Source organism: Myotis lucifugus, unplaced genomic scaffold (assembly GCF_000147115.1).
Source record: "Myotis lucifugus unplaced genomic scaffold, Myoluc2.0 scaffold_682, whole genome shotgun sequence".
NCBI lineage: Eukaryota > Metazoa > Chordata > Mammalia > Chiroptera > Vespertilionidae > Myotis > Myotis lucifugus.
The window spans coordinates 254,877-266,437 of record NW_005871730.1 but is presented as its reverse complement, the minus strand read 5'-3'; the positions used below and the strand labels follow the sequence as shown (position 1 = coordinate 266,437).

The following is an 11,561-nucleotide window of genomic DNA, read 5'->3' as shown; positions in this document are numbered from 1 at the left end:
CGAACAGACATGGGTGTTTGGAGGTTCAGTGGATTAGCAGAGCCTGCCCCCCAAGAAGGGGCCTGAGAGCCTGCGAGGCCTGGCACACACCCTCAATGCCAACCTCAGGCCACTCCTCTCTGTACCCTGACCACCCTGTGCCCACACCACTGCCAGGTGAGGGGAGTGGTGTCTGCAGCTAGGTGCTGCCAGTTCTTTGCGGCCAGGCTGAATGCAGGAGTTGGCACCAGGCCCTCTTCTTTCGATCTGAGCCATCAATGAGCCTGGAGGACTTGGCCTCTTAGTGAAGCGGCTGGAAGGTACGCCCCAGAGAACCATGGGAAAAAGTCAAGGTTTTTCCCTCCAATATTTTATTTAAATATTAAATTAAAAAACATACATCCACTAATCATTTGGCATACATTTGTCATGTTAACATAAGAAACAAAATAATTCAGTTATAGTAAAAAAACAACAAACCAACCATATACATCTTAATCAGATCACAGAGTGCCTTTGAACGGCTACCGCATTCATTCGGGAACAGCACTGTGGAGAAACCTATAAAACACACGTCACACACACTTAAACAAGACACACACCTTGACTTACAGCAACGAGAAAGAAAACCACGGTGAACGTAAAGTGCTTGTCATTGTTCTGAGGCCTTTGATCTCTGGGTTAGAACAGAACTGATTTTCAAACGGGAAACTGGTTCTGTTGCTGTCTCTGTGAGGAGGCAAAGGCCCATGACCCCAGGTTCTCTCTGTCCCCAACCTTCCTTACAAGTCAGCGGAGGCCTCGGAGAGTTCTCAGCGGCCAGGCGCAAGGACAGTCCTCTGCCCCCATCATTGAAGCAGCCACAGAGCAGCAGCAGTGGCGGCAGGAAGGACAGTAGCAGCAAGCTGGGCAGGCGCAGACGCAGGGCCAGCAGCGGCCGTGTCCTCTCTGGGCCACCACCTCCCCGCCCTCCAGAAACTCCGGTGATCTTTGGCTTTTATAAATGCCGACCTTCCCCTGCCATCATTACCTGTTAATACTGAGGGTGTAAGAGCCAAGAGAGCTGAAGGCACCTGGGGGTAAAGGACCAGTGCGGACCAGGCAGAGGGAGCACGCAGTAGCGTCCTCCTGCACTCAGAGGCCCATGGCCACCTGAGCCACCACCTGGGTCTACCTGCCAGGTAAGGGCAACTTGTCTCCCTCCTCCACACGGACCTGGTGTAGCACTTTGTAACATTGCCAGAGGGGAATTTAAACCAGGAACACAAAGGTGTAGTAAAAAATATAAAAAATAAGTAGTGTCTGTCTATTATACACATATACAGTATTTGCTTAAAAAGGAACAAAGCTTGAACAATAATGACCTGACCTCTCATTCCGTTTTCTTGAACAAAAGCCTAACAGGTATGGGCCTGGGGAAGGTGGGGCTGTCCGACAGTGACCCGTGAGTGCAGGCGGTCGCCGCCCACTGTCCGTCCCAGCCTCACTATATTGCACATCCCCCAGTCAGTTGTTCTTTTTGGACCCTGATAATGAAATGCGTAAAAACGTAATTAGCAGCGGAAATAAGATGTTCGGCAGGAGGTAACTTCCCTCGCAGGCACCCAGGCCCTGTGCCAAGTGCCAGGACAGAGCCTACCCGCCCCTTTGAGGTTCTTTCTCGTGGCTCCTCCGAAGACTCCTGGAATCGACCACCAAGCAGTCCATAAAACTCCCATCTAAAACAAGAAAAAGTGAGCCTGTGTTCTGACTTCAAGGGAGAGAATTCCAAGAATTTGCAGATTATCTTCTCCTGGGCTGGCCATTAGAGCTTTCTAAAAACTTATGTATAAAGCACAAAGTTCACAGCTTTCATTCGAAGCACAAATGTTTCAGGAAGTGGAACTGTTCATTAAAAAAGGATGCTACTCAACCCCGCACGTGCACACACGTGGTGGAGGTGCACACACTTGTTCCCACGGCGCGTGGCTCACACTGTGGCTTTGTCCAAGGCAGTGCCCTCCGTGACCCGACGCGCCCATGGACGAGGGAGCTGTTGGTCCCCCCCTGCCGCCACCTGACCCACGGTGGCGCTGGCCTGTGAGCGGGGCCGGCACTGTCCTCCGTCTTGTCGCTTCCCTCCTTCTCCCTCCTGTCCACCCACCCCCACAACACACCCTCAATTATTATTTTTCTTCAGAAACTTTCCAGTCCCTACTCACAGCAGCAGCTGTTCAGTGCAAGGAGAAAATAAAACAAAAATAAACTAAAAAGCCAAAACACCAAACGTATTGCTTGTTTTGCTTCTCAGAAGTTATTGGCTTTGAGTCCGGAATCGCCTTCACATACTCTTGAGATTATTGCTTCGAGGAGTCAGCAGCCCATGCAGGAGGAGGGTGGCGTGGTAGCCCTCACTGCACCAGGACAAACGTGCCCAGCTGGCCTGAGGTCAGGTCCTCCATCTCACAGTCCCCCTGCGGCAGCCCCATGGGGTCGAAACCCGAGGGCAGCATGGCGAAGTGCGGCTGCAGGGGTGTGGCGGCAGGGAGGGGTGCCGTGGCAGTGCTGATGTGCAGGTGGGTGTCCAAGAGGTGGGCCGCTGAGGCCACCGGGGAGACCCCGGCCTGGAGGAGGTGGGGTGGCAGCAGCGGGCCAGGCCCCAGCCCCAGGTCCTTCTGGAGTCCCGACACAAGGAGGGCACTGTCACAGGGGGCCAGGACCAGCGGGACTGGGGGCAGCTGGGGAGCCGGCTGGCAGCTGGGCGGGGCTGCTGGGTGGTGCTGTAACTGCAGCAACCTGGAGGGACACGAGCAACAGGGAGGGCAACAGGTCACTGCCAGCTCTGAGCGCTGCTTCTCCCGACAAGTTCCACCCGGCCAGGCTCACACACCATCGGCTTCCACGCCCCATGGAAGTGCCGGCTGGAGCTGCCCAGAACACGAAATGCTGTGCGTGACTAATCCCTGAGCAATTCCTGACATTTCCATTCTGTCGTGTTTTTACAGCAGCTCGGAGATGCCAGCCAGAGGTGACATTCTTATTCATGCCCCCTCCATCCCCCACTTACAGGCTTCAAAGTGACAAACCTGACTGCTCCCCACCTCTGCCACCATCTGCGGGAACAAGGCCCACAGATCTCCCCACACTTGGGGTAGGGAGGCACACTCATCTGATCACATGGAGAAGGGGGAGCTTAGGAAACAAGGTTGCTCAAGAAATCCCAGTGGACCTGAGTGCTACCAAGGTCACGGGCGACTAGTGCAGAGCAGGCATACCTTTGCTGGTGCAGCACCTCCTCCAGCAGGCTCCTGCCCTCCCGGCTGCTGGCCCCGCTGCCATGTAGGCCCGGGCTCTGAGCGGGCAGCTGGAAGGCGCTCAGGCCTCCCCGAGTGGCCCGGCTGGAAGAGGGCTGGCACACCTGGCGAGCCAGCCCCTTGATCTTGTTCAGGCCCAGAAACCCTTTGGTCCTCGTGTTCTTCCTCAGCTGCTGCCGAAAGGCTTTCAGGCCTGGGGAGAGGCAGATGGAGATGGTCTATGGCCCTCCATCCCCAGCCCAGGACCAGCAGCCCAAGGCTGGGCTGGGGTTCCCAGATGGAGGGGAGGAGGGAGGAGGAACGGGCAACATGAAAATGATGGATAAAAGGACTGGTATGCTTTCCTACAGGGCTGAGGGTGCTCTCTGGTCATCTAAATACTTTCCATGACCCCTCCACCCCCCATGCAAGGTTAGGAAGTCATCTTTAAGGTTGGATTTGGGGCAGCAGTTCCAGCACCAAATAGGCATGCATCTGGGCAGACTGAGATCCTCTGTGGAAGGGCAGAACAGTGCCACGGAACTAGGGAGGGAGCTCAGGGCCCCCAAGCCCTGGGTGGCATGGTGGGAGCCCAGGCAGCCAGGTGTGGAGGGTCCCTCCCTGGCCCCAGCCCTCTCTAGGGCAGGAGCTGCAGCTTGGCACCCAAGTGTCTCTTGAGCTTCTAAGACCAGCCTCTAGAGGCCAGGTGACTTTGTCCCAGGACACCAGGCTGTCCAGAACCCGGTGGCCCCTTCGATCTGCTCAGGGAGCATTGCTGCTCGACCCAGGCCCGGCTAGGGGATGGGGGAACCTCTGCCATCCAGGACAAAGGGACACCTGCCAGGCACACGGCATCTGGAAGGGAAGGTGGGAATGAGAGTGAAGGGGAAGTCACCTTGAGTGAGTGAGGTGTCCGAAGCCCTCCGGCCTTCCTGGAAGCTGATGGGGAGCAGGGCAGCTCCTCCCAGGGCCCCCTGCGCCTGCAGCACCGGGGTGGCAGACTGGGCCCCCAGCAGTGGTGAGGCCAGTTTGAGTGGAGAACAGGTGCCCACCAGCCCCTGAGCAGCCAGGCATCCACTAAGCCCCGCTGGGCTATCCCCCGCTGAGAAGGTCAGACAGCTGTCAGAGCTGGTGCCTTCTGAAGGACTCGCCGACGAGGAGGAGATGACTATACCTGCAGAAGGAACAGGGTGCTCTTGTGGGGGGAGGCAGAGGCTCCCCATGGCCCATGCAACCCACCAGCACCCACGTCGCGTTCCCCATGCCCATGGCAGTGACTCTCAGGCCCTTGGGTAGCCCTTGAGGCCACTGACAGAGGCAGACAGCTGTACTGTCCTCCCCACATCTATCCTCAACCTTGGGGGAGTGGGAGTCTATGACAGCCAGAGGCCAGGGAGCCCTGACAGCCAGCGCAGGAGTCCTGGCTGCAGGTGATATGTGGAGCTGACCCAGGACACAGAAGGGCCAGGGATGAGGACCTGTCCTCCTGGCACCTGGGGGCAGCTAACGCCCACTATCCCCACCATGGAATGACCTCCTGGAGTGTCTACGTGTGATCCTTGTGGCCTCGGGGGTTAAATCCGAGAACTGTGATAAGAAGAAACCACCCAGCATAAAAGGTGTGTTTTGCATCAGCCCCTTGTAGTCCCAACCATAAACCCGCCCACCAGGCTATGCTCCTGCCCACGTGGACACTTACATGGAGGGATACATGGGGAGAAGGTGGAGACCTCGGCCAGTGTGTGCCTCCGGACCGTGCTGCCAGGCAGGGGTCTCTGCGCCTCTGGCTCCTCCTTCAGGCCCTGGCCCTGCCTGACCTCCTCACTGATGGTCGTGTCCAGCAGGCTGCTGGGGGAGACCGAGCGATGCCGGAACACGCCGTTGCAGTTGGTGTCCACAGGGAAGAGCCAGGGCTGTGCGGGAAAGAAATGAACCAGTGACCCTGGGGCTCTGGGTGACCTGGTATGGGGTCATCACCACCACTGGGAATGAGATAAGCCCCCGCCCCAAACGCCGCCCTTCGCAGACGCTCACACACCTGGAGTGAGCTGTGGAGGTCACAGTCCATTTCGGCCTGCAGGATAGACTGCCCCAAGGTCTGGGGCTGTGGGCACAGCAGAGAGGACCGGAAAGCATCACCGGGAAGGCCTTCCTGAGGCACCTGTGGGCCAGCATGGAAGGAGAGAAGCTATCAGTGGCTCTGGGTTAACCACGAGCATCCCAAGAAAGACCATGCTGGCCTCACTCTGGCACTAGCAGATGTCAGCCAGCAGCTGACCAGGCTCAGGACACGTGCACCCTCCCTCCGAGGCTGCGCATATGGAAATGACCAGGGGGAGGCACCGAGAGGCCAGCACCAGGGTCGACTGGCCACAGGCGGGGCCTGACCCCTAACAGAATGACCAGCACCCCCTCTTCTGCATCCTCTGGTCTGGGGCTCACAGGGGAACCCCTGCCCCCACCCAGGGCTTAATGGATGGGGGACAAAATGAACAGGGGAACAGGGGCTCAGCCTGTGTCTGGCTCCCAGGTACATCTGAGCAAGGGATTCCTAACTCAGGGGACACAGGTGGGGCTTTAGGAGATTCCCCCTCACCTCCAAACTGCTGTGGTCCGAGCTCCTGGGCCTCTGCTGCCGGGCCGGGCCCGGCCGGGCCGACGGCGGGGTGTTGCGGTACTCCTTCAGCCGCTCCAGGAGGAGGTAATAAATGGCTGCGAAGTGATTATAGCTGCTGTTCTGCAGTGACTGGGAAGGCAGAGGCAGAGAAGCGGGTCAGAGCCAGGCCAGAGGAGAGGACGGAACAGCAGGGTGGCCGTGTGCAGGTGGCACTCGGGACGGCTCCTCGGGTCACTGAGGCTCCCTGACAAGGCTGTTCCCAGGGTTATTCTTGGGTGGCCCAGAATATCCTTTAGAAGAGTGGACAAGCTGGCCCTTAAATTAGCCGGTGTTCCCATTTTAACTCAACTAGCAACTGACTGCTTTTCCTGATAAAGCCGTCCCGTCCCCCTCCCCTCCCCGCCCCAAGAACAAGCAAGGTGGGGGGAGGACGGGCAGCGCTCACCTCCACGGTCCTCTGCCGGTCCACCCCAAGGGTCTGCATGATGCCCAGCACCTGCTCGTCATAGTCGCCCAGGTTGGAGTTGTAGCTGAGAGCAGCGCTGGTGGGGCGAGTGAGTGGCAGGGTGGGGTCGGCCTGCATCCACTTGTGCTGCCGGATCTGGGCGATGCTGATGCGCTTGGCAGGGTCCACCACCAGCATGCGGCGGATCAGCGTCTCACAGTCTGGGGGTCAAGGGAGGCGCACTGAGCCGGGCAGACCGCCTGTGCACACAGTCCCCACCGCCCACTGGGTTGCCACCTCAGCCCTGCAGGGGACGAGCTCCCTTCAGTGACCATTCTAAAGACCACCAATGCCAGGAGCACTGACTGGGCCAGTGGCTCAGACCAGCCACCAGAGAATGCCCCCACCAAGCGGCGGGTCTCTGAGTGGGACACAGTCCTCCTAATGTCCCTAGAGACCACTTAGCTCCCCGTGCTGCTGTGACCACACAAGTCAGTGGACATCTTTATTGAATGGAAGAGGAAAGCACGAGTGTGGAGCAGGTGAGACTCGGGGGGCCCTGGGCGGGGACTCCAGAGACCAAGCCTTCAGCCAGCTCCAGGAGACACCCTCAGAGGAAGGCACCTGTCCGGCCATAAGTAGGGCACTCAAAACACACCCCGTGGGTTGGGTTTCTTTTGCAGGTAAACACCCTACAGTAACACCGGCCTGACTCACAGACCCAGAAGACAGTCAAGCAGGCATTTCAGGAAATGAATTCCTCCACCTACTCCTCCTCCTGAACTCCCATTCCGGGTTCCCAACAGCCCCTGCCCGCCTGCCCGGGAGAAGGCGCGGCGCACACCTACCTCGAGACATGAAGAAGGGGATTCGGAACCGGCCCTCAAGCACCCGCTGCCGCAGGGCTGGCAGGCTGGGCCCGTCGAAGGGGAGAGACCCGCAGACGAGCACGTACAGCACAACGCCAAGGCTCTGCAAACAACCAGACAGCACGGTCAGCGCCTGCTCGCCCTGCTGGTGCACACAGCTCTAGCGCGGGCACCTCACACGCTGTGCACAGGGCTCCTACCCAGATGTCGAGCTGGGGGCCTTCGTACTCCTTCCCCTCAAAGACTTCCGGAGCCGCATACGGGGGGCTCCCACACCATGTGGACAGAGGCTCTCCAGACTTGTAGAAATTCCCAAATCCAAAGTCTGAAAGACAAAGAAACAGATGATGAAGCTGTGGTGGAAACAGTAGGGGCCTTGGTTTCAAAAGTGTCCGAGCAAAAAGCACCAGGACCCTGGCTTGCATACGCCCCACCCTCCCGCAAGGCAGTGCTTCCTGGGTGTGGGGGTGCGGGGGGCGCCCTCCTCACCTGCCAGCTTGATGTCCATGTTGCCATCCAGCAGCAGATTCTCGGTCTTGAGGTCCCGGTGCACGATGTGATGGCTGTGGCAGTACTCCACGGCCGACAGAATCTGCCAGAACTTCTTCCGTGCTTCATTCTCGCTTAGGTGCCCATTGGAAGTCAAATAATCTGAGGAGCGACAAAACAAAATTATAGCCTCCAAGTCCACAGTGCAGCCGCCGTCGGGGGCACAAGTGAAGAATGCTGTGGGATGTTCAGGTGGGTAGACCCCAACATTGGAGGAGCAATTCCTGACAAGTGAGCACCATTGGTTTTCAACAGGTATGAAAAGTGTGGCTTACCAAACATTTCTCCATTTTTTGCAAATTCAGTGACAATGTAAAGCATATCCTTTGTTTCCATTACCTAAAAAAATAAAGACCTAAACATTAAACCACAGGAAGAGAGAACATACCAGAGGTATCAGTAATCTACCTGAACCCCAGGGAATTAACTTCTCCAGATGAGTGCATTCATTATTTTTGGAAAGGAAAAACAAACAAACAAACAAAAACCTTCTGCAACAAAGAAACACATCAGGGGATTCCTATTCAGGAGGGTTTTTTCAAAGTCAGAGGTGATTCCTCACTGGCCTGCCTGTCCTGCTATATCTTGGCTCAGTAAAGGTCTGAGTGTATTCGAATTCTCCTACGTTGTAGTTTTAACTCACTTTGCCTCACCCACCAGAGGATTCTGGCGGCTACAGAAGTAAAAGCAATTCGAGAGTTCTGCTACAGCTTTCTTCTAGAAGCCTAGCAGGCAGCAGATTATTCAAGCCAATGGCCAGCACGGCTGAATAATAGATGGCAAATACCCCTTCCCCACATGCGTTGGTAACATGATTAAGTAGGCCACAAAAAGCCGGCTCTGCCGGGTGAGCCACAACAGTCTGCTCTGGTACAGAAAACTACTCAGCATGTGTCAGCAGCAACAGCCAGTGTCAGGCACACCTTAAAGGTTCCCTTCCTGAGTGAGCATTTTCTTTCACTTTGAAAAATTGTTTTGAAAGAATTTAAAACATAACTAAGAAACAAGGTAAAATTCAAATATTTGTACTGAAAGTAAAACGAACTCATATCCAGGTATTTTAAAAGGGAGACAGAGACATAATACATTTTTACAGAAAAAGATTTCTTCAGGGCTCAAAACATAGTTATTTAAAAAGAATACTTTAAACACAACTGCTTTGTGCTGTAAATCTGAAAAGCAAAGCAAACACCAGGCAGTTTAGCTAGAATTTTCACAGCCCTTGCCCTCGATGTGTGTCACTGAGTGACGAGTTCATTCCTTTTCTCAGTGAGAAAAAAGAAAAGAAAGACGGAGAAAGAATGAAGAGTGAATGTGCTTTAAGTTTAAAAAAAAAAAAAAAACCTCAAGGAAAGAGTTTAGTGTCTCACCAAGGTTCTGGGCCTGAGCCAGCTGGATGAAAATCAGATCCCATGTCAAAGCCGGGGCCAGGACTACCACTGCTGCCCCGAACAGTCAGAGCAGCACGCGGAGCAGTAAGAAAATTCACCCCAGGAGAGTCCTCACTTGGATCGTGTGGTCAAGGCATCGCTAACTGGGCTACTCCACATGGGGGCCAGCGGGTTCAGGAGGACAAGGCAGCCACGCTCTGGCTCATCCCTCCCACTCAGTCTAAAGCAGACAGGGGTCAGCCCGCTGCTGCGGAAACAGGCCGGGCACATTTCTCAGGCACTGACATCAGCGACCCAGGAGGAAACTTCCGACGCAGGCGGCAACTTACAAATGGCAACAGAAACAAAACACAAGCCAGAGAGCAGGTGACCAACCAGAGAGCAGGTGACAGGCGATGTGAGTGCCACACTTAACAATGATGAGTAAACTGTCATTCTGGAAACACGAGCCCCGATGACAACTTCTACTTCATTTTAACCGAGTAAAGAGCCGTCCGTGGGATAATTTTCAATTACAGTCCTGTCTCCTGCCCATTGTACGCCCTGCCAACTGCACAAACACTCCCACCATCCCATATTCATTTCAGTCTCTTGGGGTTTCATGAGAGTCATGAAAAGGAACTTATAGCCAACACAACCGGACGGAATAGCGAGCATTTGCAAAGAACTTATTCTCTTGCACGAGACTACTTCATCGTCACAGAAGTGGCCGCTAAGAAAGAGATTGCTTTGCTGTCCTAATTAAACCACCACTTCTTTTCCAAAGATGTACTTTATTAGTTTCAACAGGAGAACAAAAATAAAGTCACAAAACAAACCAACAAACGGACGGCGCGAAGCCTGTCCTTAACATGGATTAAATAGCAAGCTCCCTGCTCTCACCACAGCAAAATCTCCGTTTTGATGGGAGTTTACTTGGGGAAGACAAGAGCTCACTGCTGCCTTTGCAAAGGTAAGTTTAGGAAAACTGGTAAAAGCAGCTGGTCTGAAAGTTTAATAATCTGCAAAGGCAGAAGTGTCTAGTTTCACTGGAACTTGTCCTTCTACACTAAATACTTGACTTGTGTCAATACATAGATCTGGTTGTTTATCTTCATAGTAAAGGCAACAACATCCCACCTCCATGCATTTAAAACTGGAACAAATCATAATACTAAGTAAGATCTTCATGAAGCAAATCTCAATTATGACCCCAAAGCAAGAAAATAACTGTAAGTAAATCTTTACCACGTACAGACATCAGTCTATTTACCTTATACAACCAACCCCCCGACTCCCACATACACCCAAAGAGAGGGGGGCAGCCTCCAGAAACTGCAGACCTAGGTCGTTGGACATAAAAACGAAAGCACTTGCCAGAAGTCACAGAGAAAGGCAAACTGGGTCCTTACCTGATAAAGCTTTATGATATGGGGGTGATTCAGAAGCTTCATGATCTGAACCTCACGATATATTTTCTCCAAATTGCTTGAATCTAGGCGTGTTTTGTCGATTATTTTTATTGCTACCTATAGATTTTTAAGAAGAAAAAGGATATTTTGTGTGTTTTTTTCATTTAAAAAACCCTCTCACTTAACCTAATTTAAACATTTCATTTTTGCAGGTTAATTTCTAAAACACTTTGTCCCCAAGAAGTCACAAAAAGTTGGGGAGGGGGGGAGGGACGGTGAGGGGAATAACCAAAGTAACCCTTCATATTACTTAAAATAGCCGAAGTTAAATAATTGTACTAAGTCTTCGCGGGCTCACTTGGAAGGGCGTTAGCTCTGGAACGAGAGCACTGCACCCCTGGGTTATTAGATCATTATCCTCTTTGCTGCCCCCTAATATTCGTACAAATTATGCAACCGTAATATAAAACATTTTCCTTCTCTACCAAACTAAAAATTGCCCGCGTTTAGACCTTCCACGATGGACCCTACAGGCAGGGGTCCCACCCGGCTGGCTGCCCCCAGGCAGGGTCCACCCCAGGCAGGGTCCGCTCCAGGTCGGCCCGCGCCCCACGCACCTGGGTTTTGGTGACTCGGTGCCGGGCCAGCTTCACCACCGCGAAGTTGCCCTTGCCCAGGGTCCGCTCGATGTCGTAAAAGCCCACCCGCAGGGGCTTCTGCGGGCCCTGGCTCACGCCCGCTGGGGCCGCGCTGAACTCCGACATGATCACCATGGCTCCGGGGCCCGCGGACGCACCTGCGGACGCAGGAAGCTCAGCGACGACCGGACCCCACGCCCGGCGCCCGGGGGCGGGTTCAAGCCGGGGCCCCCGGAAACCCTATGCCCGCGGGGCGGGCGGGACCCGTTTCTCACCCCGCCGGCGACCGTTCGAACCGAACTCCTGAGAGCTCTTTCGCCTACGGGGGGTGTTTCGGTAAATGATGTAAGTGTTGTCTCTAACAGGCCCCCGGAACACCTGACCCCCCGGGGCGTGTGGACCCCGCCAAC

General features: G+C 54.6%; 1 protein-coding gene across 2 annotated transcripts; it reads right to left on the bottom strand.

Annotated features, from left to right (window-relative positions):
- Positions 1-322: 322 nt before the first annotated feature.
- On the bottom strand, positions 323-11,286 carry SIK1 (salt inducible kinase 1). Of its 2 annotated transcripts, XM_006105415.3 has the most exons (13): positions 11,131-11,286; positions 10,514-10,630; positions 8,007-8,070; positions 7,672-7,833; positions 7,383-7,507; positions 7,162-7,285; positions 6,314-6,534; positions 5,848-5,997; positions 5,290-5,412; positions 4,951-5,164; positions 4,147-4,425; positions 3,234-3,465; positions 323-2,754 (listed from the first exon to the last, which is right to left on the bottom strand). In XM_006105415.3, the coding sequence occupies exons 1-13, from the start codon at positions 11,284-11,286 to the stop codon at positions 2,370-2,372; spliced, it is 2,352 nt and encodes a 783-aa protein (XP_006105477.1). In that variant the 3' UTR covers positions 323-2,369. The 2 variants fall into 2 exon arrangements, with proteins under 2 accessions (XP_006105477.1, XP_014303070.1); XM_014447584.2 differs by lacking the exons at positions 10,514-10,630; positions 11,131-11,286 and adding an exon at positions 9,102-10,486.
- Positions 11,287-11,561: the final 275 nt, after the last annotated feature.

What these genes read in the sequence shown, in the direction of transcription:
- SIK1 (XM_006105415.3), bottom strand. Translation starts at nt 11,286, where the DNA reads ATGGTGATCATGTCGGAGTTCAGCGCGGCCCCAGCGGGCGTGAGCCAG. An exon ending in CGGACCACAGCAGTTTGGAG is followed by an intron (nt 5,413 to 5,847) that starts GTGAGGGGGAAT and finishes GCTGGCCCACAG; the next exon opens with GTGCCTCAGGAAGGCCTTCC. An exon ending in CTCCCCATGTATCCCTCCAT is followed by an intron (nt 4,426 to 4,950) that starts GTAAGTGTCCAC and finishes TTCCTTCTGCAG; the next exon opens with GTATAGTCATCTCCTCCTCG.